This window comes from Stenella coeruleoalba, assembly GCF_951394435.1.
Source record: "Stenella coeruleoalba genome assembly, chromosome: 1".
Taxonomy (NCBI): domain Eukaryota; kingdom Metazoa; phylum Chordata; class Mammalia; order Artiodactyla; family Delphinidae; genus Stenella; species Stenella coeruleoalba.
This window is the reverse complement of record NC_137169.1, coordinates 31594149-31621888: the sequence shown is the minus strand read 5'-3', so window position 1 is coordinate 31621888 and position 27740 is coordinate 31594149. Positions and strand designations below refer to the sequence as shown.

Sequence of the window (27740 nt, the reverse complement as noted above, 5' to 3'; positions counted from 1 at the left end):
TTCTATGTTTGGTGCGTTGAATGGATTATCTCATTTTATCCTCACAACCCTCATAGGGTTCTTCTGCCTTAACAAATGAAGAAACTGGAGCCTCAGGACATTTAACTGTCTCAGAGTGGTTAAAAACTACTCCAGGTCTCACTCCAAAGTCCACATTCTAGCCTCTACCTGACTGCTGACATCACTGATGAATAAGCAGCCTCTTGATTTAGGAAAGAACATGCTTATTGTAAAATTCAAAAGCAGAATCACCCTTTCTTGTTAATAATCTTTTTCAAAATGTAAGCCAAAAACTGTTTACATCCCTGTTTTCTTTGGGTTTTGCTTATGTCTGAATTAAAAACAATGAGTCTGAATTATGAAGTTTTTCAGCAGATAAAAACACATTTTCCCCATAAACTCAATAAAAAGACCAAAAAAGCCCAGGAAAGCCCAGACACCTCAAAGGGAACCAAAGAAAGAACAATCTGTGCCCTTTCTAATCACCACCAAGTCAGAGAACTTGCAAATCTCACTTTACTTTCCAGATCCTTCCCCAACAACATGAGCAACAATTACCTCATTTGAATTTAATCCATCAACTGCAGCCAGAGGCACTTTCCCATGCAGCACTGTGCCAGTCACCTCTTTCATTCCAAATGCTGGGGAATCAAGGTCCTCCTTGATCCACATTCCAGCAGGGGAAGCCTCCTCTAGAACAGGACTTCCTTCTTCTAAGACAGGCACTGAGTCAGTATGGGCAGTATCTCCCTGGAAGGGTACGCCAGCAGGGAACACTTCCTCCACAGCAGGCACTGCAGCAGCCGGGGCAGCAGGCTCCCCTGGGGTGGGCACTGCAGCAGTAGGGGCAGCAGGCTCCCCTGGGGTGGGCACTGCAGCAGCTGGGGTGGCAGGCTCCTCCGGGGTGGACACTGCAGCAGCTAGGGCTGCAAACTCCCCTGGGGTGGGCACTGCAGCAGCTGGGGCTGCAGACTCCTCTGGGGTGGACACTGCAGCAGGCAGGGCTACAAACTCCCCTGGGGTGGGCACTGCAGCAGCTGGGGTGGCAGCCTCCTCTGGGGTGGGCACCACAGTAGTGGGAAGTGCAGGCTCCTCTCGGGTGGGCACTGCAGTAGCTGGGGCAGCAGGCTCCCCTGGGGTGGCAGCCACCCCTGGGGTGGGCACTGCAGCAGCTGGGGCGGCAGGCTCCCCTGGGGTGGGCACTGCAGCAGCTGGGGCTGCAGGCTCCCCTGGGGTGGGCACTGCAGCAGCTGGGGCAGCAGGCTCCACTGGGGTGGGCGCTGCAGCAGTGGGGATGGCAGGCTCCCCTGGGGTGGGCACTGCAGCAGCTGGGGTGGCAGGCTCCCCTGGGGTGGGCACTGCAGGAGCTGGGGCTGCAGGCTCCCCTGGGGTGGGCACTGCAGCAGCTGGGGCTGCAGGCTCCCCTGGGGTGGGCACTGCAGCAGCTGGGGCTGCAGGCTCCCCTGGGGTGGGCACTGCAGCAGCTGGGGCTGCAGGCTCCCCTGGGGTGGGCACTGCAGCAGCTGGGGCGGCAGGCTCCCCTGGGGTGGGCACTGCAGCAGCTGGGGCGGCAGGCTCCACTGGGGTGGGCACTGCAGCAGCTGGGGCGGCAGGTTCCCCTGGGGTGGGCACTGCAGCAGCTGGGGCGGCAGGCTCCCCTGGGGTGGGCACTGCAGCAGCTGGGGCTGCAGGCTCCCCTGGGGTGGGCACTGCAGCAGCTGGGGCTGCAGGCTCCCCTGGGGTGGGCACTGCAGCAGCTGGGGCTGCAGGCTCCCCTGGGGTGGGCACTGCAGTAGTGGGGGCGGCAGGCTCCTCTGGCGTGGACACTGCAGCAGCTGGGGCTGCAAACTCCCCTGGGGTGGGCACTGCAGCAGCTGGGGCTGCAGACTCCTCTGGGGTGGACACTGCAGGAGCTGGGGCTGCAAACTCCCCTGGGGTGGGCACTGCAGCAACTGGGGTGGCAGCCTCCTCTGGGGTGGGCACCACAGTAGTGGGAGCTGCAGGCTCCTCTCGGGTGGGCACTACAGCAGCTGGGGCAGCAGGCTCCTCTGGGGTGGGCACCACAGTAGTGGGAGCTGCAAGCTCCCCTGTGGTGGGCACTGCAGCAGCTGGGGCAACAGGCTCCTCTGGGGTGGGCAATGCAGCAGCTGGAACAGTCCCCTCCAGGGAGGATTCTGCAACAGCTAGTACATCCTCCTCTGTGATGGCCACTGAAGCAGGTGGAGCAGTCCCCTCAGGAGCAGGCACTGCAACAGCTGGGGCAGCAGCCCTCTCTGTGGCTGATCCTGCAGCAGCTGGGACATGTGCCTCCATGGTGGCCACTGGAACAACAGGTATACCCTCCTCTGGGAAGGGCACTGTAAGAGCAGCTACAGCAGTTCCCTCTGGGGCAGGCACTGCAGCATCTAGGGCATCTTCTTCTACAGTGGGCACTGCAGCAGTTGGGTCAGGCTTCTGTGGGATGGATATCCATTCCTCCAAAACTGGTTCTGTATTACTAGCCTTGGTAACTTGTTCCTCCAGAAGGATATTTAGCAATGAATCTGAATCTCTCATTTCTGTTTCCCCTCCCTCCAATGAGGCCACATTCAGCTTGGGCTTTATGTCATTCACAGTTTCCACTCCATTTCTGCTATGTCCCAGTCCTCCAACCTGCAGGTGCAGACTCAGGATCTCTGACTCTGGGGACTTCCTCTGGAGATCCTGGGAGACCCACTCTGGGAGGTCTCTAGGAAGATGTGCTGGGGCTCGGTCCTCCAGCCTGGCATCATAACCCAGTGCCTGTGCTTCACCATCCTCATCACAAGCTCCTTCCACGAACAACAATTCACAAAGGTCCACATCTCCCAAGGAAGTCAGACTGTTATTTCCTTGATTAATAGCTCCTTTCTCACCTTCCCAATGAATCTCATCTGTTAGTAAATGTGAATCATATGGTAACGCCTCTACTTCAGATCCTGAGGTAACATCTATTAGTTCATAGCTAACAGCAGAACTGAGGGGGACTCTGTCCACACACTCCTCAGCATTCCCCTCAGCTTCACTACAGTCCAGCTGGGACAAACTGCCATTTTCTTTGGCCAGCTTGGCTTCAAAGCCTGATACATTTTCTTCATGAGAAGCCCTGTGATCAGAGTTGGACAATCCTCCTGGGTCTGGCTTTCCTGGTGACTCCAGATCAGCTGGGTGTCTAAAGTTAAATTCCCCTGCAGTCTCAGGGCTAAAAGGCACTTTTTCACCCTCCTCCTCACTAACAGTGGAAGCGTCCCTCACGGTATCAGAGTAGGCAGTAAGTTCCAAAGTATTAGGCACCTGAGAAGAATCCAGGGCATTAAAATAGTCACAATCCAACCCAGGATCAGAGTCCTTTGCTCTTACATTTAAAAGGCCTACATGCTCCTTTTCTAAGGCAGCCCCTGGAAAATGACTAATTACAAGTGAATTTTCTGCATCCTGGGATGGGGCCAGCCCTTCAGAAGAGGCTCGGGTCTCCAGCTCAACTGAAGGAGTTACTCCTTCTTCACATAAACACTCCTTTTCAAGTTCAAGAAACATCTGCACTGAATCTGTGTCAGAGAGTTGCTCTGAATCGGCAGGACCAACAGTGTATTCTAAATCTGAAACAAGACCCTCTAGCCCCTGAGCAATTCTGTTTCTCAGTTCTCCTACAGCACTCTCACCTGTTAGGACACAACTGTAATCAAGCGATGCATCCTTGAAAACAGACGCCAAAAGGTTCTTAGCTGGCTGTGGGTCATCAGAACAACAGATCTGACCAAGAGCTAGGTGGTCAAAAGTCCCCAAGACAGCAGCTGAGAAGTCGGCTCCATCCTCCACCACTGCTACAGTGTTTGCTTGCTCTCTTTCTTCGAAAACATCTGCCAGGCTGTTCTTTTCCTCATCTGCCATTAGAAAAGTCTTTCCTCTCTCTGACAGTTTCTCTTCCTCCCACTCCTCCTCAGCCTCCATCATGATCCATCGCTCATCCTCCTCAAACTTTAGCTCAGACTCTGTTTTCTCTCTCAGGCTGGGGGTTATGAGAATACGCAACTCTGGATCCAACAGCTCTTCACTCAGGCAAGGGGAGAGAGGTGGCATTTCTACAGTGCAACCTGTGTCCTGAAGGGGGTGCTGCTTCTCGCCAAAGTCTCCCTTAGCCAAACTTTTCATGGCTCTGGGCCAGGTTGCACTTGAGAATCTGTGTTCCTGCGTTACATCTGTGTTACCACTTGCTGCTGCAGCTTCTGACTCTAGAGGCTGGAATTCACGGGGAGAGATCTCACTGTGCTGCTGAAATCTGAAGTCTTGGCAATCTCCACCTAAGGTTTTCACATCCTGCCCTTCTGGAATACCTATGGATTTGGACACATGTTCCAGAGTTACGGACTCTGACTTAGGTTCCCTGTGGTCCATTTCTGTTAATGCAGAACTGGATTCCTTCTTCTCTTGCAAGCAAGGATTTGAAGCACCAGCTTCGGAAACCTCACTGAGAGAAGCTTCCATCCTTTCTGCAAATTCTGGGAAATTCGGTGGCATGAAGGACTTCCATGATCTCCTGTTAACATTGTCTTTGCGTTCTGCATTTGGCCGCCTTCTGGGTGGCACAGGTGCTGACTTTTGCACATCACTGCTTAGCTTTAGTGCATCAAATATTATTCTCTCATCCAACTTTTTGCCTTCTGGTGCTCTGGATTCAAAAACATTAGCTGCTGCTCCTAATGTACCATTGCTGGATATAGTACTTCCTTCTATCTTTTCCATGGTGCTTTTTGAAGTCTGATTAAGCTTTGACCCCTGGTCAATTTGTTCATTTATCCTCATTGTATCATATATAGATCGCTGCGGAACATAGCAATCCTCTATATAGCCATCCTCTTCCTCTCCTTTCCCCAGGCAGATGGGGTTCTGCCTTAAACAGTCTGGCCTGCTGAGTGGCTTACCCATATTTTTCAAACAAGATGAACCATCAACCTTTAAAAAGTTTCTCACGGGTTCCCCCAAAATGCATTCTGCTAAGTTAAAAATCCTTTTACATGTTCGTAACCTCAAACCACCAATTGGAACTTCCCTCCAGAAAGGCCTGGAAGTCCCACTTTGAAACCATTCTGAGAGACGCTCTAAGAACAGCTTTTTCCTCACAGGTTAGCAGCCTCATACTTGCAGGCAAATAAACGGTACAATGTATTCAACAAACAAAATAATTCCTTCTATGGCTTTTTTGTTTTTTTAAGAGCACTGCTCTTTCCAATTTAGTTTAAAAAATCATCTGATATTGACAAGTCTTATTCAATATCTAGTTCCACTCACTTCTCACCCAAGCAGAGTTGGAAGCAGAGGATTTATATCGATTGTGTCCTTTAATAACAATGGCACAGCCCCTCTGGTCTTCAAGTATGGCCCAAGCTCCTAGGAATTCCTTTCATTTTATCCTTAGTTCCAGCCCTGGAGAGTCCAGCTGGTCTGAATTAGCCATTCGTCCTCCCTACTTCGGGTGTTTGCATTTGAACTGGGCTGGTCGGCGGATATTCCTGCAACTTTAAACACAGGAAGTCCTTCATTCGCGGCCAGCTTGGGGCTTCCTGTCTCCAAAACATCATGGCATTGTTGTGGCTCCCAGAACAGCCCTGCGCCGTGGCCGCCAAACAAGGCGAGTGGAGCCCGGCGCCGGGCCTTTTAGAGGCCGGCAGGCTGCAGCGGCGGCCGAGAGTCACTCGGAAGGGCTCGCTCAGCGCTGCTCCCCCGCGCCGTGCCGCGCGCCCCGAGGGCCAGGGTTGCCTCACCGCAGGCTGGCAGGTGGCTCCCGGCCGCGCCGGTCTCCGGTCCCGCGCTCAGGAAGTTAGTTTGTCCCTCCGGCAGCTGAGTCCCGCATACTGTGGGCACCGCCTCCCCCGCCGCCTCCAGTTCCCGGCCCGCAGCCGCCGCGCCGCGGGCTGCATGTCAAGCAGCCGCCTCTATTCTCCGCCGCCGCCGGCCCCGCCGTCCTCCCCGCCCGCAGCTGTCACGGTCCCGGCATGCAAACTTCTGGCTGGGAACAAAAGGCTCCTCTCGGGCCGAGCGGGGGCGAGCCCTCCTCCCTCGCGCCGCGCGGCCCGCTCGCCCGCCGCTCGCTGGAAGTGCTCGGCTGGCGGAAGGCTCTCCTCCCCTTCCCCGCGCCGCCCCTCCCGGGCAGCCCCCCTGGACGCCGGGGAGCGCGACGCGGACGGCTAGGGGAGGAGGGCAGGGGCGGAGCCGCGACGGGGAGCTGCCCGAGCGGGAGGGAGGGGGCGGCGGAGGCGATTGGAAGCCGAGGCACCGAAGGAGGGGCTTCTGCGCGGCTCCGGGCGAGGGAGCCCGGCGCCGGCCGCTCAGCTCACAGGCCCACACCCACCGCGCCCCGCCGGGCCGGAGGGAGAGCCCCGCCCCCCGAGAGGGCGAGGGGCGGGGAGCGACACCCGCGTGAGTCTCGGCCGCGCCGCGCAAATCCCCTGACAAAGGAAAGCCCCGCCCTCCTGCCGGGGGCCGGGCCCCCGCTGCCCCCGCCGCGTACCAACCCGCCGGGCTCCTAGCCCAAGGGCGAGCGAACCCAGAAGGGGCGCTCCCGCCGCCCCCCAGCCAGCCGGCTCTGGCGAGGGCCACTCTGGGCCCCATCTGCCGGCAGGGTAGCGATGCCGCTCGCATCGCTCCCGGATTCGGTTCTGCCGCCAAAGGGGTGTCCCTAGTCCCTCCAATGTCACCTTTAGCGCGCCTCTGCCGGGCCCAAGAACACTCCAGCCTTAAACCTGGCACTTAAATTCGGACCGAGTTATTGGATAAACTCCAGCACCTTCTCTCTTCGGCTCCTCACGTACGTCAGGTCTTGTTCCATTCCCCCTCCAAGATTTCTTTGCCCACAGATGTGAATGGTGTTGATGACTGAGGAGTAGGGAATTGGGGGGCCGCGCGACGGTGGAGATGCTGGCAGCAGTGCCCCACGCCCAAATACCTGGGCTCCTTTATTGCTGGGCACATCCAAGGAAACGTGAGCTCCCTGGGGCCAGCTAAAAAGCATGGGTATTTCAAGTCTCAAGATGGAAAATACTAGAGAAAAGTGGCCCACAATCCCGTCCACAGCTTTTTGGCTTTTAGAAAAGCCATCTAGGACTTTCCTGGTGGCGCAGTGGTTAAGAATCTGCCAGCCAATGCAGGGGACAGGGGTTCGAGCCCTCGTCCGGAAAAATCCCACACGCCACGGAGCAACTAAGCCCGTGCGTCAGAACTACTGAGCGTGCGCTCTAGAGTCCGCAAGCCACAACCCCGCGAGCCACAACTACTGATGCCCTTCCGCCTAGAGCCCGTGCTCCACAATAAGAGAAGCCACTGCAATGAGAAGCCCACACACCGCAACGAAGAGTAGTCCCTGCTCTCCGCAACTAGAGAAAGGCCTGTGCGCAGCAACGAAGACCCAAAGTCGCCAAAAATAAATAAATTTATAAAAAGAAAAGAAAAGCCATCTAGTCATCTGGTGACTGTTAAACAAAGAAAGTATAAAGGGCAACCCACGAAACTGTCCACCAGAGGCAGCTTCATATCTGAAGGGGTGTAATATGCTGCTCCCTTTGTGATGATCATTTTCTGATTTTATGAAGGAAAAAAAGTCTATAAATTACTGAATTGACCAAGTGGTCAATACAGATGGTAAAACTTATGGAAAAGTTATTTCTGTCCTTTACACAGACAGTAAGTGAAGCCAATAGTTGGTGTATGGAGATCTGGCAATGAAACCCTGAGCTGAGCCTTAGGCTTACTTGAGCCAGAGAGGTCCTTGACAAAAATGAGGTGTCAGCTGAAGCCTGTGATCAGAATTAAGCAGCCAAAAGACCGGCAAAATGTCTTACACTTCATTTCTCACTTTGAAGCTGATCAATTTCTGCCTACTCAAATCCAGAAGACTCTATCTGTAACTGAAAGGGAGGATGTGCAGACTAGATTGTGTCTTGACAGCCCTTCTAACTTGAATATTCTTTAGTTCTAAAACTGTTAAAGGAGCTGCCCCAGAATCCTGAGTCCTCCTGGTCCTATACTGCAAGACACTACTAGAAACACTGTCCTCTGAGGAACAAACAGCAGAAAGAACCAAGAATGCTTGACCTAGAGAAGTTTCCAAGCAATATGATGAAGTATCTAAAGGGCTGGGAAGTGGGAGGAAGGAAGCTTGTTCTGGATGTCTACTGAAGCTGGCACACTAAGATCCAAGGGCAGATTTCAAACCGACAAAGAGCTTTCTCACAGCTATTCAAAGAATAGGGTGTCCCCTAAAGGGATGACTTTTCTGACCCTGGAGGTGTCTGAGCAGAAATTCAAGCAATCACTTGGCAGAGATTTGGGGAACGAGATTTACAATTCCTCTAACAGTTTGTTCAAGATGAATTTTAAGGTCCCTTCAAACTGTAACACAATGTGCCTGGAAGGCTTGATAAGCTTACAGATCTGATAACTTTACGTTTCAGGGAATCTGGGTTTTAATTTTCCTTTAATTATTAAGTACAACTGGAAAAACCCAGGAAAGGCAAGATCAATTTCACTAGCAAATCTCCCTGGCCAAATACACTCACTTATGTGTTGAGATATCATAACAGACTGTTTAGTGTGCCAGGGGCCCTCTGTTCGGAAGAATCTGAGCAATTCTGGCTCTGGACTAAGGGTGGGTGGTTATTCTATTATAAAGAATGATATTGATGTGGAATCACAAACTTCATGGCCAGAAATTCCTTTCCTGTTTCCTCACCAAGGCAGGTGCCAGTCAATTCAGTCTTTTCTTAATCCCTCCCCACACCTATCTACCTTATTCTCACCACTCTCACCAATGCTCCATATTATAATACAAATAAATAAGTGGAGCATTTTAGCAACTATGAAGTTCAGATTCAAATTACTTATCAGCTTAAGTCACACTCTCTGACTAGCGTATTAGGAGACCATTACAGATAAATCTCCCCAAAATTCAAACACATCCCCAAATGCAAACACAGCCTTGTGGAAAGGATTACATAAAGTTGGCCAATTATCCCGCCCCCCACCCCCGCAAAAAGTACTTCGCTCCTTATGTAACATCATCAGTTTGTGTTTAGAAGGAAAGGAGGCACAAAGTCTCTTTCCTCCATGTCTTATTTTTTTTTTTTTAATCTGTTCATGAGTTTCTCCTTAGTTTTGGTATGTGGAACTCTGCCAATAGCCATCTCAGTGACTGAAATAAATACCTGATACAGCTTTCAACTTCTTGTTACCCTGACAGCTCCAACAAAAAAAAGCATCTGTTCATTTCACATGCTGTGTGTAAACTTTTAAAAAGAGAAGTACAGGGAGCACCCCTTTGGATGCTTCCCCCATTCCTATAACACAAATATCTGTGTTGATGCCAAATTTCAAATTAGTTTCCAATTAATTGATTACAGAGTTCAAAGAATTCTCTACTCATTTCAAAATTCCTAAGAACAGAATTGGTGTCAGATTTTCCTTTGGTGAACTTGGAAGAAAGAACAGTCCTGGCCTTTCCTGCTGTCTCCTAATTAAAATAGCAAGGTGGAGTCTCCTCACACCCTAACACAGCTCCCTTTCCAAGTTTTGGACTTGGCACTTTGCCTTTGTCTGCTCCCGACTTTTAAACCACCAGCCTCCTAGGAAAATCTGGAGACCCTAGATCCACACTTCCTCAGATTCTATACTGCCTTTTCATCCACCTCTCTCTCGGAGGATTAGTGCTGACTAGAGGAGGGGACAGAAGGCTGGTTGGATCTTGCACATTTAAAATTTACAAAATGCCTTTCATCTTATGATCTCTAGACTTCACAAGCGTTTATTTAGTGGCAAGTGGAAATTCCACAGTATTCGTCTGAACCTGTTGGGCATCCGTCACTACCATCCTTTTATTACATAAAGATGGCTACAGAGTGGCTCATTAAGCAACGCAGCATGATGTGAAGCTTGCTTTAAATGGGATATACTAAGGACTTTGATGCTCTTTGAGTTCTCGTGTATTTTTGAACTCATGAGAAAACTTTCCACACACTCTTCAGGAACTCTCATGACCTCTGTAAGCCCTTTCCTGCTTGTAGACTTTCCAAAAGACAGTGTATTAATCCCTCTTTAGCCACTCCCCAAGACAGTAGTGATGACAAAAGCACAGGGCTTTGTAAGTGAGAAAGGGCCTAACAGAAGCACAGGGCTTTGTAAGTGAGAAAAGGTCTAACAGAAGAGTGGGAGGAAGGAAAGCAGGGGATTACGGAGGGAATCACATTTACTCATTAGGATCTGGATATACAGAGACAGTAAAGAAAGGATTTCTAAGTGAAGGACTAGAGGCAGGAAACCTAAAGAGGTAGGGACCCTAAAGAAGCAAATTCAAGGTTATCATGGTTTAAGTTATAGGATATATGCAAGGGAAAGATATGCAAAGGTCAGAATGCTAAGTAGCTCAAGGCCAGTTCATGAAGGCCCTTGAATGCCAAGCGTGAACTTTTGCTTTATTCAGAACACCATGACTACACCAAGACTTACTTATTTAACTTACCAGGGGGTCATGTGAGTTACTGAGTGGTGTGTGGAAAGTTTCCTAAGAATTTGAGCCTGGCTGCTCATTCAACTGCTGTTTAATATATATTATGGCATTAAAAAATCCAAATCCTTAATTTACAAATGACGCTTGGGGTGCTAAACTTACTTTTCCAAAGGAACACAGCTATTAAACACCTAAGCTCTTAAGATTTGAGCCTAGGTCTGCTGATACTGCACTGGTATAATATGTATAGAACAGAGCATAGTTGGGGAAGATGGAAGGTGGAACAATCAGCTAGGAGGGTTACACAGTTTAGGTAACAGGTAACAAAAGCCCGGACTCATGAAACTGAAGAAGGGCGTGATAAAGAAATTGCAGAGGCAGACGATTTGGACTTTACAACTGATCTGATAGAAGGTAGAGGTTAGGGGGAAAAATAAATTTAAAATAAGGCTGTCATATTACTCTTGGAAGACTGAGGGCACAGTAGTACTGTAAGACGGCAGCAGGGAGGAAGAAAACACTGCAGGAGACAGCACATTCCATGTGGAGCATACTGAGTGTGAGGGACTCAAAGGCTACCCATGTGGAGGTGTCCAGAAAGACTGAAGTTCAGGGCAGAGATAGACACGTGGAAACTTTCTCTTGTAGAACGGTGAGGGGTTGGACATCCTGGGGCTGAGTGTGGAGAGAGGGGAGAAGAGGGCAGATGACAGGATTTTAGGCACCACATGTTGGGGAGGTAGAAAGACAAACCAAAACAGAAAGCAGAAGAGCAGCCAGAGAAGAAAACGGAGAGAGCACAAGGTCAGGAAAGTAAACGGACAGGAGGGTTTTAAGAAAGAAGATATGATGTTAAATGGTGCACAAGGAATGAGGAAGACAATGAGTTAGACAAGGCCACTAGCCTTGGCAACTAGGATGTCAGGAGGTACTTCCGAAAGAATGGTTTCAGTGCAGCAATGGGGGCTGGGTCAGACTGTAGGGGATTAAGGATAAGCAGTGGTGAGAAAGTAAGTATTGGTCCTCCCTTATTGCGACTCTTCTTCTGGCTTCCATGACACTGTGCTATACTGATGGTACCTTTCTAGCCAGTCCTTCTTTTGTGTCTTTGGGCTCCTCTTCCCATCCTCTTAAGGCAAGTAATTCCACAAGGTGTAGCCTTGGTTCTTTTCATTTGTTCAATAAATATTTATTGGGATCTACTACGTGCCCTAAACTATGCCAGACACTAAGGGAGAAAGTGATGAGCAAGACATGATCAGGAGCCTATGTTCTAGTAGAGGAGACAGACATTCATTTTAATTCAATTGCAATAAGTACTCTGAAGGAAAAGCAAACAGTGCTATGAGAGCATCTGTCAAGGGCCCTGATGTGGTCTGGAGGTTCAGGGGAGGCTTCCTTGAGAAAGTGACCATGTGGGCTTTCACTTAACACCAAGAGGAGCCTTTCCAATTCTAGGATGGCATGACTTCACAACTTTCACAAAGTAGCAACTTCACAAAGGTGCTTAGCTATTTCTATGAAACATATCCCTGGGCTGAATCTCTAAGGAATCTTGCTGTAGGGGTCCTCTCTCCAACGTTAGAAAAGGAGGTAAAATAAGTAATACAGAGTCAAGAGATTTTTGAAAACTCTTTCATTTTGTTACTAAAGCAATTCTTATCACTGATCACAAACAAACAACTTAGGTTTGAATTTAAAGAATTAGACCCAAATCAGAGCTCTTTCTCTGGGAGTGAACTGCAAGATGAGAGAGATACTAAATGGTTTACTTGAATGGATGCAATGAATTCAAGCTGGAGAAGACCTAAGACAGGTTCAATTTCTTTGAATTCTTATCTTCTTCTTCCCTTGCTCACAAATACACGCAACCAAATACTAGAAACATATATTTGCTGAAAGCTTTTCTGTAAAACATCTTGATCTGGTATATGTGCTTGGCAGAGAGATTAATTGTATCTGTGTTTTTAAGCTGTTTCCTCTGAAATTAAGCTGATATTTTTTCCCCTCACATCTTAATGTTTTAATTAAAGATTGATTAATATTAAGAGGTGTCTCTCTCAAAGATGCTGACTTGGTAGTTGCCATTGTATGGCAACAGAGGAAGGTAACATGGTCTATGCTAAAAGCTAATTAGGCCAAGGACCCTGAGATCATTAAAGCTGATCTGCTAGGTAACTGAGTGACTGGGGAAGTCACTGAGCTGATAATGGCTTCTGGTTAATTCTGGTTAATGATTTGAAAATAATACTGATTTGTAGAGCACATAAACCAAGGTCAAAATGGTCTCAGAGAAACTTGCTGGCTGTGGGATTCTGATATCAATGAATGAATAAATTAATTAATAACCATGTATATGTATGTATGTGTACATATAGTATATTTAAAGCTGTGTTAAGGAGTCATGACCTAAACCTGCCTATGTATTGCTGGTATAGGGCTGGAAACAAGCTCTTCATTTGTTCCCCAGAAAAACTGCTCAGGAAGGCTCTTTGTCCATCCACCTGTTTCACTGCTGTTATCAAACTAATTTACTTTATCTTCATCATTTCCATTTTTTCAAGAAGAAAAAGAACTAATTTAATCTGGTGCTGGGTCTTAGATCAGAACTTCTGGGGAATGATCAAGCTGTAGGCACCAAGGGAATACCTTTTCTTATTAAAAAGATTTCATAATATTATAATTTGTGTGTCTGGATACACTTCTTAAAAGAATATTATCATTTATTAAGCATTTAATATCTGCCTAGGGTTTTCATCTACATCACTTCATTTGATTCTCATAAAAACCCTAAAGGTAGGATTTACCACTGTTCACATTTTATAGTTGAAATAACTATACAGAGAGGTTAAGTAATTTCCCCCAAGGTCACTCAGCTAGTAAATGATAGAGCCAGAATTCAAAGTTGAATATTTCTGACACAACCTCGTATTCAGTTTTTCTCACTACGCCAAGCTGAATGAAGTATGAAGATTCTTCTTGGTGTCAACTAGTTGAGTAAATGACAATGACTCTAATGTAATGGGTAACTACAAGACAGTATTTCAGAACCTGGCTTTCTTCGGGTGCATCTCAAGTAGTAAATTCCTTAGTTTTACTTTGTTCAGGCTAATACTGAAATGAAACTGTGTTTCTTTAACATATGATAACTAGTAGAGAAGGAAGGGAGCCCAGAGGCAAGATGTAGAGGTGAGGAATCCAGGCTAGGATTAGAATTTCTCAGGACACACAAGGATTTACCTCAAGTGTTGCGGAACAGTTAGCATTTTGAATCCTACAGTTCACGTGGCGTAAAGAGCACTCATTCAATCAGTCAAATATTCACTAATCTCCAACTATGCATATACCCATATGCTAACTACTTCGAGAGACACAAAAATGGATATATTAAGATGAGGGATGGGACAATGCATATAATCATTAAACGCCAAAATTAGGCAGTATATGATGAAGGCCAAATGAGTTACACATATTAAGTGATTTAAGAGAACAGGAGAAGTAGTGAGCTAGCCTGGGGCGGGGGGCGATCAAGAAGATTTTGAGAAGGTCAGGTATGAGTAGAAATCAAATAGGTAAAATGAATAAGAAGTGTTTGGGATAAGTGGATGGAGTGAATGGTCTATATAGGAAACAAGACTGGATAGACAGTAGGGATCAAAAATGTGGTTCCTAAGACCGGAGAAGCAAAAAAGTGGAGGCACAGACACAGACCAGTTTTGCAGGATGCCACCACTTAATCCATCAGATCGGATGGCTCCTGCATTGATCTGGGGGAAGGATAGCACTCACAGAAAGAAGGGTGAATACAGACAGATGCTAAGGGAAAACCACCTTGGAGGCCCAAGTTTTAGAAGGCTACAGCATAATTTATGTCTGTTTTTTCCGTGGGAACCATGTGCATACACGCTAGCTGTCCAATCACACTAGCTCTCTGCATTCCTAACAGAGGATCTTTTGTTCCAAATAGCAAGGCTCAAAAGAGACAGTCTGATAAAATCACACTGAGGTCAGTACTCCCAGCTGGTGCAGGGCTGATGCCATTCCATAACACACCCTACAGGAAGCAGCTTGAGATACACAGCTGATTGATTTCCACAGCAGGAACCTTGTGGCAGGCAGGGTGGGGTGGGGACTGGTCAAGCATGGAGAGAATTCTTTAGCCACTGACTCAAATTAGTTCACCAAGATCCTGACCTGATCCAACAGATCTGTACAAGTCATTCTCAGAACCAACACTGTTTCTTGACTAAATTTTGAAAAAAGGGAGGAAAACCACGAAGCTTCCCCAGGCAATGGGACTATTTCATCAGTTAACTCTTACTTGTTATGGAATCTGAAAAGGGCAAAATATCAAAACCCCCTATATTTCTAGAAGTGGGCTGAATAACCCTTTATTGTAAGGGGCTATCCTGTGTATTATAGGAAATTTAGCAGCACCCGCTAGATGCCAGTAGCAGCCTCCCCAGTTGTGACAGTAAAAAATGTCTCTAGACATTGTCAAATGTCCTCCAAGGGCCAAAACTGCTCCTCCCACCCCCATTGAGGGCCACTGGTCAAGCACAAGCTTTGGTGCCAAACAGATCTTTCCAATCCCGGCTCTAACATTTATTTGCTCTGTGCTTGAACAAGTTACTTTAACATCTTCAAATCTCAGTTTTCTTACCTGCAACTGGGATTTTAAATATCTGATTTATGGGGGTTTAGGATCAGAGATAATTTAGACTTAGGTCTCTCTTACTGTTCTTACCACTATATCACCACCACTGCAATTCTTTGTGCCTGTTTCTCCTACTGCACTGTTAACTAGAGACTATCTGAGACCCCAGCTCTCACCACAAGGACTGGCCCAGAGCAAATGCTCAGAAAGATGGACTGAAAGGAATACAGAGCCCCTTCCTCCTAACCCCCCAAAAGTGATCCACAGACCATCACCCTGCAGCACACCACTTATTCTCATCCCTGGGTGGCCAAAGTTCTGAAAGGTCCACATTTCAAATCACAGTACTGGTGGTAGGAAAATAGCTTCTGAAGGCCCAGGGGATAAGTGTATCCCATTAATCTGCCACAGCCACTAACAGAGACTGGTATTTGAAAAGTACTCGGTAGTGGCACTGGCAAAGTAATAAGGAAGGTGGGGAGGGAGCACATTCTCCCCATAGCTAGGTTTTTCCAACCAGGACAGCTGAGACTTGGGAAGAGTCTGTCTGGCAGGAGACAGCCTTTTGGTGCAGTAATGCTTTGGTGCAGTGACCTGACCTGAACTGACTCCCTGTGGGACTGATTTTATTCCTGGTAAACCAACCACCTCTAACAACAAAATGCCCTTAAGAGCAACTCATCGTACCTCCTAGAGAATCACCACTTATGGCTTGTGTGCCAGCCAGTTAGCTGGAAAGTGCCCAGGACTAGGCTAAGGCTGAGACCACTTACCATGCATTCTAGACACAGCAAGAAACAGCGCCGCTCTGCAAGTCTGTGCTTATCTCAATCACGTCCACTAATCAAAAATCAACAATAAACACAAGTTCTGCACAGGATAAATTCCAGTTTTTCTGGACACACATGTTTCACATGATGATCAATCTTGGTTGCAAATGCTACATGCTGACACTACATGTGGAGAATTTCAGTAAATTCAAAGAGAAACTCCTCACTCCTTCCTTCTGGTTGAGGATATATTCGCTTTTGCTTTAAAATCTTCCCTTTGCTATCAAAATTTCCAGATGGATTTTTGTGAAATCCATCAACACTTTCTTGACGCCCTTCCATTTGATTTTACTACCTTCACTGAGGCGTGAGGCTCCTTCAAGATGATGTAATGGCTACAATCTTGGGATTTTGCTTGTGGTGCTGATATTTAAAATATTAATGGCCATACTTTAAAATGGGGCTGGAAAAAGTTCAACGTGAAGCAAACTTAAGGGTCTTAAAGGCTCCTTCACCTTCTCCCCACCCAGCGGCTACGGTGTGGGTGGAGAGGATTATTACAGAGCATTGGAATTCTTGCGGGGGGGGAGGGAGGTGCAGAGGGGGATGGTCACATAAGGGTTATAAATATCAGCGGCCAGAGCTGTGAGCTCCTGGGCTGAGGACAGACTGTAGTCTCCCCTTAAAGGCACAGAGCAAGGAAGCTCCCTCAAGTATTTCCACAAAGGAAGTTCCTCTTCTCCACAGAAATGCTCAGCTGAACACCTGCAACAACCAGTCAACGCAAAAGAAACCGCAGATGCCAGGAAAAGGGACGAGGTTTTTAAACCAAACACAGATCAGCACCAGCAAAAATAAAGAATCCAGGGCCCGGCCTAAGGGTGTTGCTAACTACACAGTCATAACCAGATTACCAGAAGGCAGCGTGCCACGTCAATATTTATCTTAACGAGCACCTTTTCCAACTGAGTCCTAAATTTCCCACATACAGGTGGCACTTTTCTCCTATCTAGGGCAATGGTTCTCAACGAAGGGAAAATTTTTCTTTCCAGGGGACATCTAGCAATGTCTAGAGGCATTTCTGGCTGTCACACTGGGGAAAGGTTGCTACTGGCATCTAGTGGGCAAAGATCAGGGATGCTGCTAAACGTCCTCCAATGCACCGGACAGCTGCCCACAACAAAGAATCATCCAGCCCCAAATATCAGGAGTGCTCAAGTTGAGAAACCCTGTTCTAGGGCATTCGTTTTACTTCCTTGGACCCCAGTAGTTCCTATTGGAGTAGCCTTGTTTAAGGAAGAAGGCAAAAACCAAGGCAGGCCAAGGGTCAGCACAAGGCAGGGCAGGCAGGGGTGGTGAGGTTCTACTCATCTTATCCTGACGGCTGTAAAGCTGGAGAGACCTAAACCTCCGGTGACAGACAGGTCACACCAAGTGTGATTTCCTTTCTCTCCAAGGGCAGGTAGATAATGCTAACCTCACTTGCTTTCTTCTCTGGTAAATCTAACTGGCAAAGACGAAGATGAGCTGATACTGTCTTTGTAATTATTTGAAAGTAAGGAGTGAATATCTATCATTGTGCAAACTGGCAGTCTCTCAGCTCCATGGCAGGCCCTGTCCTCCAAGGGTTTTCACACGTGCTCACAGTGAAGCTTATGCTTGCTTTCCATGAGGCCAAAAAATCAGATGAACCGGTTTATGGGGCTTTCTTGTTCTGGCTTCAGAGTAGGATAGAGGTCCCCAGATACCCTGGGCTCTACTCAGACTGAATCAGGACTGAGAACAGTCCTAAGAAAGCCTGCTGCCTTACCTGTAGCCCACCAAACCCCAAACCTCCACACGCCCTGACTGAGAGGCAGGTGTGGTTCCTGAGGGGGGTGCAAGGGAGGGGCTGGTGTAAGACTCAGAATGATCTCAATTCTTGGGCTTCCCTGGTGGCGCGGTGGTTGAGAGTCCGCCTGCCGATGCAGGGGACACAGGTTTGTGCCCGGGTCCGGGAAGATCCCACATGCCGCGGAGCGGCTGGGCCCATGAGCCATGGCTGCTGAGCCTGCGCGTCCGGAACCTGTGCTCCGCAACAGGAGAGGCCACAACAGTGAGAGGCCCGCGTACCGCAAAAAAACAAAAAAACAAAAAACAATGATCTCAATTCTTGATTACAAAACCTACATAGGGAATTTCAAAATGAGGAAAGCTTCTTGTTACCATCAGACTTACAGATTTCTTCTCCAAATCTGGAGTCTTTCTCTTCCCTTCCTAGGAAGGTCACCCTGGGGGAATTCTTTGACTTAAGTTTCAGTGAAATAAAGGTCCCTCCTTTCTTGTTAGACTCTAGTTATATATATACAGTTCCTTTTCCTCACTAATCAGAGACTCTCTTGTTCAGGAAAACAGAATTTCCTGAAGAGATGAGCCAAAGTCTTCTGCTTCCAGTTTTCTGCAAACATGCTCAATATTCTCTTTCGTGATTTCTGGAATGGCTTCTTCCTTTCTACGTCCAACAGAGAGCAGAACCCAGTAAAGTGCCTAACTCAGGAGGTTTGAGGCTTTTGCTTGTTTAGTGGGAAAGGACTCTCTTCCATTCCCATCTGATAGGTCCTCGCTGGCTGTCCAGATTCTATCAGTTATTCAGAAGCAATCGAGGGAAAAGTCTTTCCTAGGAATAATGACTTTCAGACTTTCACATTCATTTAAGAAGGAAATAACTTTTCCCAGAGGCTAACTGCCTTTCCTAGCATTTTTCAGCACTGTTGCACAGTCCCAAGTAAGCCTGGGGTTCTCCACAGACCTGACTCATTTCTCTATTCTGACCATCCCCCGTGGAGTCAGCTAGGTCAAAGCACAGCCCACGTTTCTGTTTCACAGATTCATACCCTCTTCTCTACAGCAGATTCTGTGCTGAGAGCGTGATCCCATTGTAAAAAGACAAGAGTTGAAAACTTAAAGCGAACACTGTTTTTTTAATATTTACCTTCATCTCTGCTCTTTCTTATTAAAAAAATTTGAATCTGAAAGCAGAGTCACACTGTATGCATCTGGTCTGCTGCTGGTGTGAGGGAAGATTAATCTATCGCTGGACTACTCCGCACATTAACCCAGGAACTCAACGCTCAGATCGTGAAAATGACTCAGTCCTCAGAATGGGTCCAAAAAGACCTTCCCTTGGCTCAGCCTCTAGGGAACTGTGACCTGACACACAGAGCTTTTCCCTTCTCATTGTTTTCACTTCCCATGAGCTCAGCATGAGCTAAGCCAGTACTGTGTTCCTCCCCTCCTGCCTCAAAACCTTTGCTGGGAGGAGGCAAAAACTCTTCCCAAAGCCCTTGACTTTACAAGGTGGACCTGTGGAACCAGGCTTCTGATTTGTACCCCCAGCTGGAGGAGGGTACACACGGGCACTCAACTTCACCACCCTCCTTCTCGCACTCATCTTCTCATCTTGCCTTGTCACCACCAGTTCCCTGCAGATACACACACTGGCCCCAGCTGCCATATCCACAGTGTCGGTGGTGGGAGGCTTCTTCTTAGAAAGCAGCAAAACAAGTCTGTTATCCCAAGCAACTAAGCGGCTACTGAACCCTGAGTGCTGCTGGGCTACACACTAGGATACAAATAAAATATGGGAATGTCCAATAATTTCTCAAAAGCTTTCAGCAGCGTCAAAATTCAGAATGTCTCTAGAAACCAAGGATTAAATGAAAAGGAAACAATCGCTTGTCCTCAAATCCAAACACTATATATGCCTGCCTGTGGATTCTTTTTTATATCCTAGGTCATATTTAATACAATTTTAACAGGCTCGTTTAGTTTGTTTTCTAGCTCACAGAAGATCAGAAGGAAGGGACAGACTGCTCAAGGCAGACTCAGTGACAGCAGTGAAAAGTAAAGCAGTGAGAAATAATAGCTGATAGCAGGGCAATGGGGGAAAAGGCAGAAACTACATCCCCCCATGCATACATACACATACACATACATCCAACCCAACCAGTTCAGCAATTAGAGGCCCTAAACAAGGACTTCAATACAGAACTCAAACTGCATGGTAATTTAAGAACATTTAGTACAAAGCAGCCTCACCATAGTAGAGAACAGTATAATCTGTTTAGTAATGTTAACCTGCACTCATAAGAACTTACATACAATATAATGTTTAGGAAATTAGGCAAATAAAAGTTAAAATAATTCCATATAAACCAGAATCTAGTTTGATAAAACTACTTTGGTGCCTCAAGGGATAAGCTTCAATTTTCTAAAAAAACTCATTTAGTTGGTTAGACAGTTGATTCTAAGTAACCCAGATCCAAGTAAATCAGATAAATGAAGCATGCCTGTAGCAGAGCCTCTCCTTTTGAGGGGCTTACAATGGAAGAGGGAAGAGAAGCCCACGTGGTGAAGCAGGAAAGGCCACCCAGCCACTGGATTAGTTGTATGCATTTCCCAGAGGATAACATGTGGGCTCATGGCTTTGAACCTTCTCTACCTACCCTTTCCTCACCCGGTGCCTCAAGAATCCCAAATACGATGACTTGTGTTGCTCCACATTGCCCTGTAAGGGGGTCTCCGGCCAATGTCTCACCTTAGTGTGCTAAACATCCCCCAGGCTAGAGGGCCCTTCTGAAACAGCCATCTTTCTACATCTGGATCCTGCCTACAAATCTGTGATCTTTTTCGGGACCACGTGGCTCTGGCCTGGTGTCAACACCACCTTTCCATCCATGTTTTTAACAGAAAGAATCCTAACAGGCAGGGGCTCTGAGAGAACTAAGTAACTCTGATGGCAGAGTGTTACTGTGTAAGTAGGAACAATCACCACTGGTGATGGAAGTAAGGTATCCTTTCCAAATCTACTCCAGGCACCAAGAAGGAAGAAGCAAGCAAACAGGCCTCCAGCAGGGAAGCGAGGTGCTTTTAGGTTAAGTCTTGGGGTGAAAGGCTCAGGCAGTGAGAGCCAAGACCCAGCAGACAGCCCTGGGTTCCAAACCCAGACCTGGCAAATTTGCGCTTTTGAGTCAACTCCTCTCATCTTCCCGGCTGTTTTAATATAGACTCACAAAATCTCAGGACTGGAAATTCTGACTCAGGCAAAGAATCAAAATATTTTTGCAGTTAAGGCAGTGCTTCTCAAGCTCTCGTACGGGCAGAGAGCTTGTGCTCTTGAGGAGTCTAAGGTGTAGTCTTAAGCACTACTTGCTACAAGTGGAAAATTTCTCTTAAGTGTCATGTTTGGTCTTAATAATTCATGAGAATTTTTCATTTTGTCTCATAATACATCAATAATACATCAATAATTTTCCCTCGAAATCTGTGAAAAAATCCACACTTTAGCAAGATGAGCCCACGTTTATCTTATGGATTCTCATACCTCGATACGAAAAACAGGGCCCTCAACAAACATTCACTATTGTTACAAAATTGGTTAATCTGAAATCTCAAGAAATCATAAGAGAAGATTCTTAGAGTAAGAAATAAGGTTTGGACATTTCTTTCCATACCCTTAATTGGTTATAAACATTAAAACAGATTACAATAGAAAAATGTTCAAACCTGTTGCCCAGAAGTCCAAGAGACTGTCTAGTCTCCAAACTGTGTGCTATGGTGGTGACAGAAGTGAGAATAATGAAACCAGGGACAGAAGTTAAGATGTGCACTCAATCGGTCTCCAAGTTACAAGAAAAGAAATACACATATTAGACAGAAAAAGATTAAAAAACAAGGGTAAGACTTACTTTAAAATCTGCTAATTGTTGGTTGATGACATCCACCTCGGTCCCCACTACCCACTGGAGCGCTTCCCCCTCCTCTGCCGCTGTGGTCATGTCATTGAGTGCTTTCAGCTTCCGATAGAAGTCCTCGACCCGGCCCAGGGTCAGCTCCAGCTGCTCCTGCCGAGCTTTACTCCTCTCCATCAGTTTGCCACACTGTTTGCTCAGGGCTTCTAGCTCCCTCTTGAGTCCTAACAAGTCCAGAGTCCCTTCTTCCTCCAGCATTTGTCGGCACTCTGCTTCAGAGGCTTCTATGTCGAACTTGAGGGCTTGGATTTTGTTAAGGAACAGCCGTACATCCTCGATCTGGGACTGGAGGCCATCAGTGTCTCTGCCGATAGCACCCATGCCATCGAGCTCATCGTCCAGGTCTGCCAGCTGAGAAAACATTTCTCGGACTCGGCAGTGAAACTGGCCAATGCCCTCCAGCTTGCTTTCCATTGCCATGCAACCACTGTTCACTCTTTGCTTCACTTCTAGGAACTCCTGCTGGGTGACCTCAGCTTGATGCAGAAGTTGGGAAGCATCAGATCCGTCCGGGGCATCTTCTACCAGGCCCCGAGTGAAGTTCCTCAGATAGTCCACCTGTGGCTCCAGGGTCTGCAGCACTTCCTGTTGGGCTCTTAGCTTCTCCAGGTTCTTGTTGCTGCAGGCTTGAGAGCCAAGAGCATCAAAGATCTCAAGTTGGTGTTTGGCCCCTTCAACTTTCTTTTCAATATTCTTAAAGCTTTCCTGGAACTCCTTGAGCCTCTGAGTCATTTCTTCAAGGGACCCTGTCTTGGCCTGTAGCTCTTCTGTAATGGAATCCATGTTCTGGTTGATCCCAGCCTTCTCATCCCGGATATCATCCTCATCTGTTTCTGAAGAGTTAATCAGAATGTCAGCAGCACTGTTCAGGATTTCTAGCAGGGAGCGGCGCTTTTCCACCTCACTCAGCATAGCCTTTGATCTCAGGAGATTGGACTCCAGCTGCACTGGATCCAGAGTGACCCGCAAGTCAGACATCTTGACCTTACAATCTTCTATCCATGGCACGAGATCCTCCACGTGCCACTGATATTTCTGAGCTTTCTGCAGACAGTCCTTGAGCCTGGACTGTCTGTCTGCAGTTTTTTTACTAAGCTCTTCCCAATGGCTTTTGAGCTCAAAGAGCTGGTTTTGTAAAGTTTTCTTCTCTTCTCCAGGAGGTACAGAAAGAAGCAGAGATTCTCCTTCTGCCACAATCACCTCATAGGAACCACTGTGTTGGTTAAGGTTCTTCTGAAACTCTTCATTGTCCTGTAGCTGAGACTGTAGCCGCTCTAATTTTGCAGAAATTGGGCGGTTTTTTGCTTGCTGGCTTTGTTTGTCATCCAACCAGGTTCTCAGCTCATCAAACATTTGCTGGAACTGCTGGGTGCTGGCAAGAGCTGCCTGGAGTCTGTTCATGCGATCAGCTGAAATGAGAAAATCAAATTTAAATCATCAAGTCTGAACATGGCATTTAAAATGTTTGCTGAGAGTACATGGTCTAATCTTAGGAAAAGGAAACTAATGCTAATTGAGGGTCTACCATAAAAGAAGCACACAGCGAGGCTCCTTCATTTACTATACTCTATTTAACCCTCACATCAACCTTGTAAGGTGATATGAGTAACAGAAGCAAACTTTTAACTTCTAAGCTGGTAAAAAGCCATAAATGTTTCTAGAAAAAGAGGCAACAAATTAATGACAATTTTTTTCTTGTATAAGGCCATCCTAAAAAGTCTAGAACATGTTCTAATTTTGTATATATGGTATATGTGTGTGTTCGTACACATATAGTATGAAGAAACTAAGTGAGTATCAGTGAAAGTATGCGTGTAAGTCCACCTATAAGTACCTCTATGAATCTCTACCTGCTGGCTAGATTTATATTAGTGTTCTTATCTCTTAGATTATGGTGTGTAAAGCTTCACATATTGCTAGTGCCCAATCAATGTGTAATGACCACGGCAGTCCTCACTGTAGGTGGACAAAGGGATAGAGTAACACTACTCTGAGTCCAAAAGCTACTTAAGGGTCGCCCTAGATTCTTGGGACCACTAATCCACTCCTCCTTTTGGCTTGCCACTAATAATGGCAGCAGTGTATTCCTCACCTGCAAGGTCTTCTAAACCTTGGAGAGGCAGGGCAACAGTCTCCAAACGCTTCTTCAGTTCATCCTTGAGGTACTGCTCTCCAATGAGCACTGAAAGTTCATCGCAGAGTGTCTGTGCCTCCTTAATCTTGTGGTCTAACTGCTCCACATCAGATCGAATCTCACTGGTCTCCTCCAACTGCTGCTTCACAGCCTCAGGTTGGGTGCTGATGGCTGACTGGCCACTCAGTCGCTGTCTGACTGCCTTCACTTTCTCTGACAAGTCCTGGAGCAGTTCCTGGTACTGGGTGCTTTTGACAATAGCTTGGTCAATTTGGCTGGAACGGGAATTAAGTTTGTCAGTCAGCTCAATCCACTTCTGATTGATGCTCTGGAGCTCCTTCTGTACTTGGCTGGTGGAAGGAGAGACATCTCCAGGGCCTGTTAGGATGCCCTGAGCTGCCTCGTTCAGCTGCTCATGCTGTTGCCTACGTGCTTCAAATTCCTTCAGCATAAACTGTAATAGAAATGACACCAAGATGTTTAGAGAGAAAAGACAGATCTAAAAACACTGTCAAAACAAAAACTGATTTTGGATTGTGCCAAGCAGGGCCAACTCCTTTTGAAAATAAACCAGAAAACTCCAAAGACCAGGCTACTAGGAAAATGCAGTATCACTTCTAACAGCTGCTTAATAAAAACCTGTTTTGAAAGGATCATTGATTGTGTCTATTTTATTTCTTTTCCTTATTTGTCCTATACCGTTTCAACATCAGTTACTAAGGTTGGCCTTGGTTGGGAAACCAAAGTTTGTTTACTGGATGGGCACTTGTCAGCTTTGCCAGGCAAAACCCAGGCCTCTGAATGGGGAGTTTGGAACCCTGGGTCCCAAAGTGAGCTATATTACTGGCTGGGCTTGCCATTTCAACTCTTAATGTCCTACTTTTCTTAGTTCCTTTCTCAAATTTCCACCAGCACATATAATCTGCACATTATAATATAGCACAATTAGATAAAAAGCTTCTTTAAAGCAAGTACCATTCCTTTTTATTTATTTCTATTCACTGTTTCACTCATCAAAGAAGTTGAGATTACAGGCTCTGTAGTTAGACACCTGGGTTCAAATCCTGACTCCATCACTCACTAAACTGTATAAACTTAGGCAAGTTTTTAAAAGTTCTCCAAATCTCAGCTTCCTTATCTGCAAAATGAGGATAGTAAAGTACTTACTTGGCTGTTGTTAGGATTAAACAAGAAAACTTATGGAAAGTACTCAGCACTTACATTGCATAAAAATAAATACAACAGGACCTCAAGGACTAACAGATGTGCAAGTAATGAACTATAATAGAATGTAACAAAAGTTAAAATGATAGAATGCTGACGTGAACATGGAATTGTGAAAGCAAGAAGTAAAGGTGGTAAATTCCTCCGGGGATGACAAGAGCAGAAGAGGGAAATCAGGAAAGGCTTCACAGGTGACACAATAAAGAATATGTGAGTTCTCCAAGAGAACAGAGAGTAAGGCTGGTTCAGAGAAGGGCCTGGGATTAGCAAAGGCACAGAGATCCTGAGATCTATGAGTGCAGTGTGTTCAGGAAAGAACCCATTATCCGGTGTGGGAAGAAGCCCAGGTATATGGGGGAAGAGCTGGCAAGACAAACTGGGACCAGACTGTGAAAAGCCTCATGCACCACAGTGAGCAGGTATTTGAACTCTGTTCAATAGGCAGCCAAGAGCTACAGAAGCATTTTAATATATTCAGATATATGATTTAAGGGGATAACTTGATAACTGTGTAGAGGATAAACTAGACCAAGAGGCCCTTTAGCGGGCTGCTGCAATGGAACAGACCCAAGATCCAGCCTACCAGCATGTACAGTGGAGAAGAGAAGCTTAGAACGGTGGTTCTCAAATTACGGTCTGGTGACCCCTGGCAGTCCCTAAGCCCTTGCATGGGGTCAGTGAGGTAAAAACTATTTTCATAATAATACTAAGATGTTATTTGCCTTTTAAAATTCTTGTTCTCTCACAACATCCGATATCACAACAGATTGACTGCAGAAGCAGATATGAAAATCTGTGAGACTGTTCTATTAGTCAGCCATTTTTATTTTATTTCATTTCATTTCATTTATCGCTATGCCTTGCAGGTCTTAGTTCCCCGACCAGGGACTGAACCCGGGCTCTTGACAGTGAGAGCGCGGAGTCCTAACCAGTGGACCGCCAGGGAGTCCCAAGCCAGACATCATTAAAGAGATGTGCCAAAGATATAAAACAATGCCACTCTTATTCAATTTTTTACATTTTGGAAAATGTTATTTTTTCATAAAAATGTTATGTATGTTAGTGTTATGGTTGTATCATCATAATTTTAAAAATTAATTTATAAATACATACTTCAAAAATTCCTCAGTGTTTTAATACAGTTAATATTAATAGATATTAGTAGATAAACACAAGCTCTTTGGGATCCTCAATAATTTTTAAGAGTGTAAAGGGTTTTGGGATCAAAAAGTTTGAAAACCACTGGATGAGAAAAATACTTGTAAGTAGACTAAATAGGACTTGATAAATAACATGGATGCAGGGGCTAAAAGAAAGGGTTCTTTCAAAAACTACTCTTAGGGGACCTGGTGGGTGGTGAGAAGAAACAGAACAAGTTTAGGGAAGGCTACAGAACAACGAAAGGGTCTAGGCAGGATCTCACTGGAAATGACATCACTGGACCAACCTAAATTTCGCAAATGTTGGGTACTGAGATCTGATCAGCAGAAGATCTTTAAGTAAAGCTGGCAGATATAAGATACTGCATGAAGTAATGTGGATCACTACCACTGGGGATTGAAAATAAAATACGATGCTATCATTTAGTCAGAAGTTCCCTGTCTCCCATCTGCTCATCTTACTGCCTCGGTCAACGATATTAATAATATAGTTACTGACATTAATGATATTAACAATACTGTTTGCTATTTGACAGGCACCATGATAAAGACCTTACAAGCATCTCATTTAAAGTGAGGAAATGGAGACTCTGAGAAGTTAAATGACTTGTCCAGGGTCATGTAAATCTACCTGTTGAGAGCAGCATTCAGACCCAGGTTCAAGTGCCTCTGATTTCTTTGCTCGAAAGCTTTCAGCCATACTGCTCACCTGGACCTGCTGCTTCTGTGCATTCAGCATGTTGGGGTCAATAGACAGGGGCCCTAGCACCCCCATCATCAGCTCTTTCTCCATTAGCCAGGGCCGGAGCTGGGATTCTGCAGCCTGGAAGCAGGCCAGATGACTTGCGGATTCCTCCAGCTGCCTTTGCCGAGCCATTGTCACCTCAGTGGCCATTTCCCATCGGGAATCTGTAGAGAGGAAATGAGAGAATGTGTCCTTTTACCCTCATCAGCCACTAGCCTGGTCCCTAAATTACGTTCCTAATATACTACAGGAAATGACCCCTGGAGCATTATTTAATATTTTTTTAAGTTAAAAATAATCTGCATTTAATTTTAACTAAAGTAACAAACTGTTTTGTATCTTGACTGCGGTGGTGGCTATATGAAACTACACACGGGGTAAAACTGCACAGAAGTACGTACATACATACACAACGCATGTAAAATACCTTATGCGACATATATATTATTTTATAACCTGTTTTTAAGCTTACTAATTATGAGCATCTTTCATGCCAATAATTTTTTTCATACCAATACACATTCACCTACATCATTTATAGTTCAATATTATGAGTGCAGCATAATTTAATTCCTTCACAGAATGTTTAGATTATTTCCCATTTTTCATTTTTATCATCAATGCTCTTTGTCACAGCAGATTGTCAGTATGACTTGCCCAAGAAAGCCAATACTGATACTTTGAATGCAATCTCTAAATTTTTTCCACAATCAGGCTCATTCTCTAACCCTCCCTGCCCCTTCTTGCT

The 27740-nt window shown here is 46.2% G+C and overlaps 1 protein-coding gene across 17 annotated transcripts in view; it reads right to left on the bottom strand.

Annotated features, from left to right (window-relative positions):
• The window catches only part of MACF1 (microtubule actin crosslinking factor 1), a 344741-nt gene that overhangs the window by 61053 nt on the left and 255948 nt on the right, over positions 1 to 27740 (bottom strand). For 16 of the 17 annotated variants that reach the window (XM_079928860.1, XM_079928859.1, XM_079928851.1 and 13 more), the window contains 3 exons: positions 26957 to 27156; positions 23822 to 24317; positions 21667 to 23138 (listed from right to left, as the gene is read on the bottom strand). In XM_079928860.1, coding sequence (XP_079784986.1) covers positions 21667 to 23138; positions 23822 to 24317; positions 26957 to 27156 — 2168 coding nt within the window. Of the gene's footprint in view, positions 1 to 558; positions 6135 to 21666; positions 23139 to 23821; positions 24318 to 26956; positions 27157 to 27740 lie in introns of those variants that run through there. The other variant, XM_079928854.1, reaches the window with a different exon arrangement.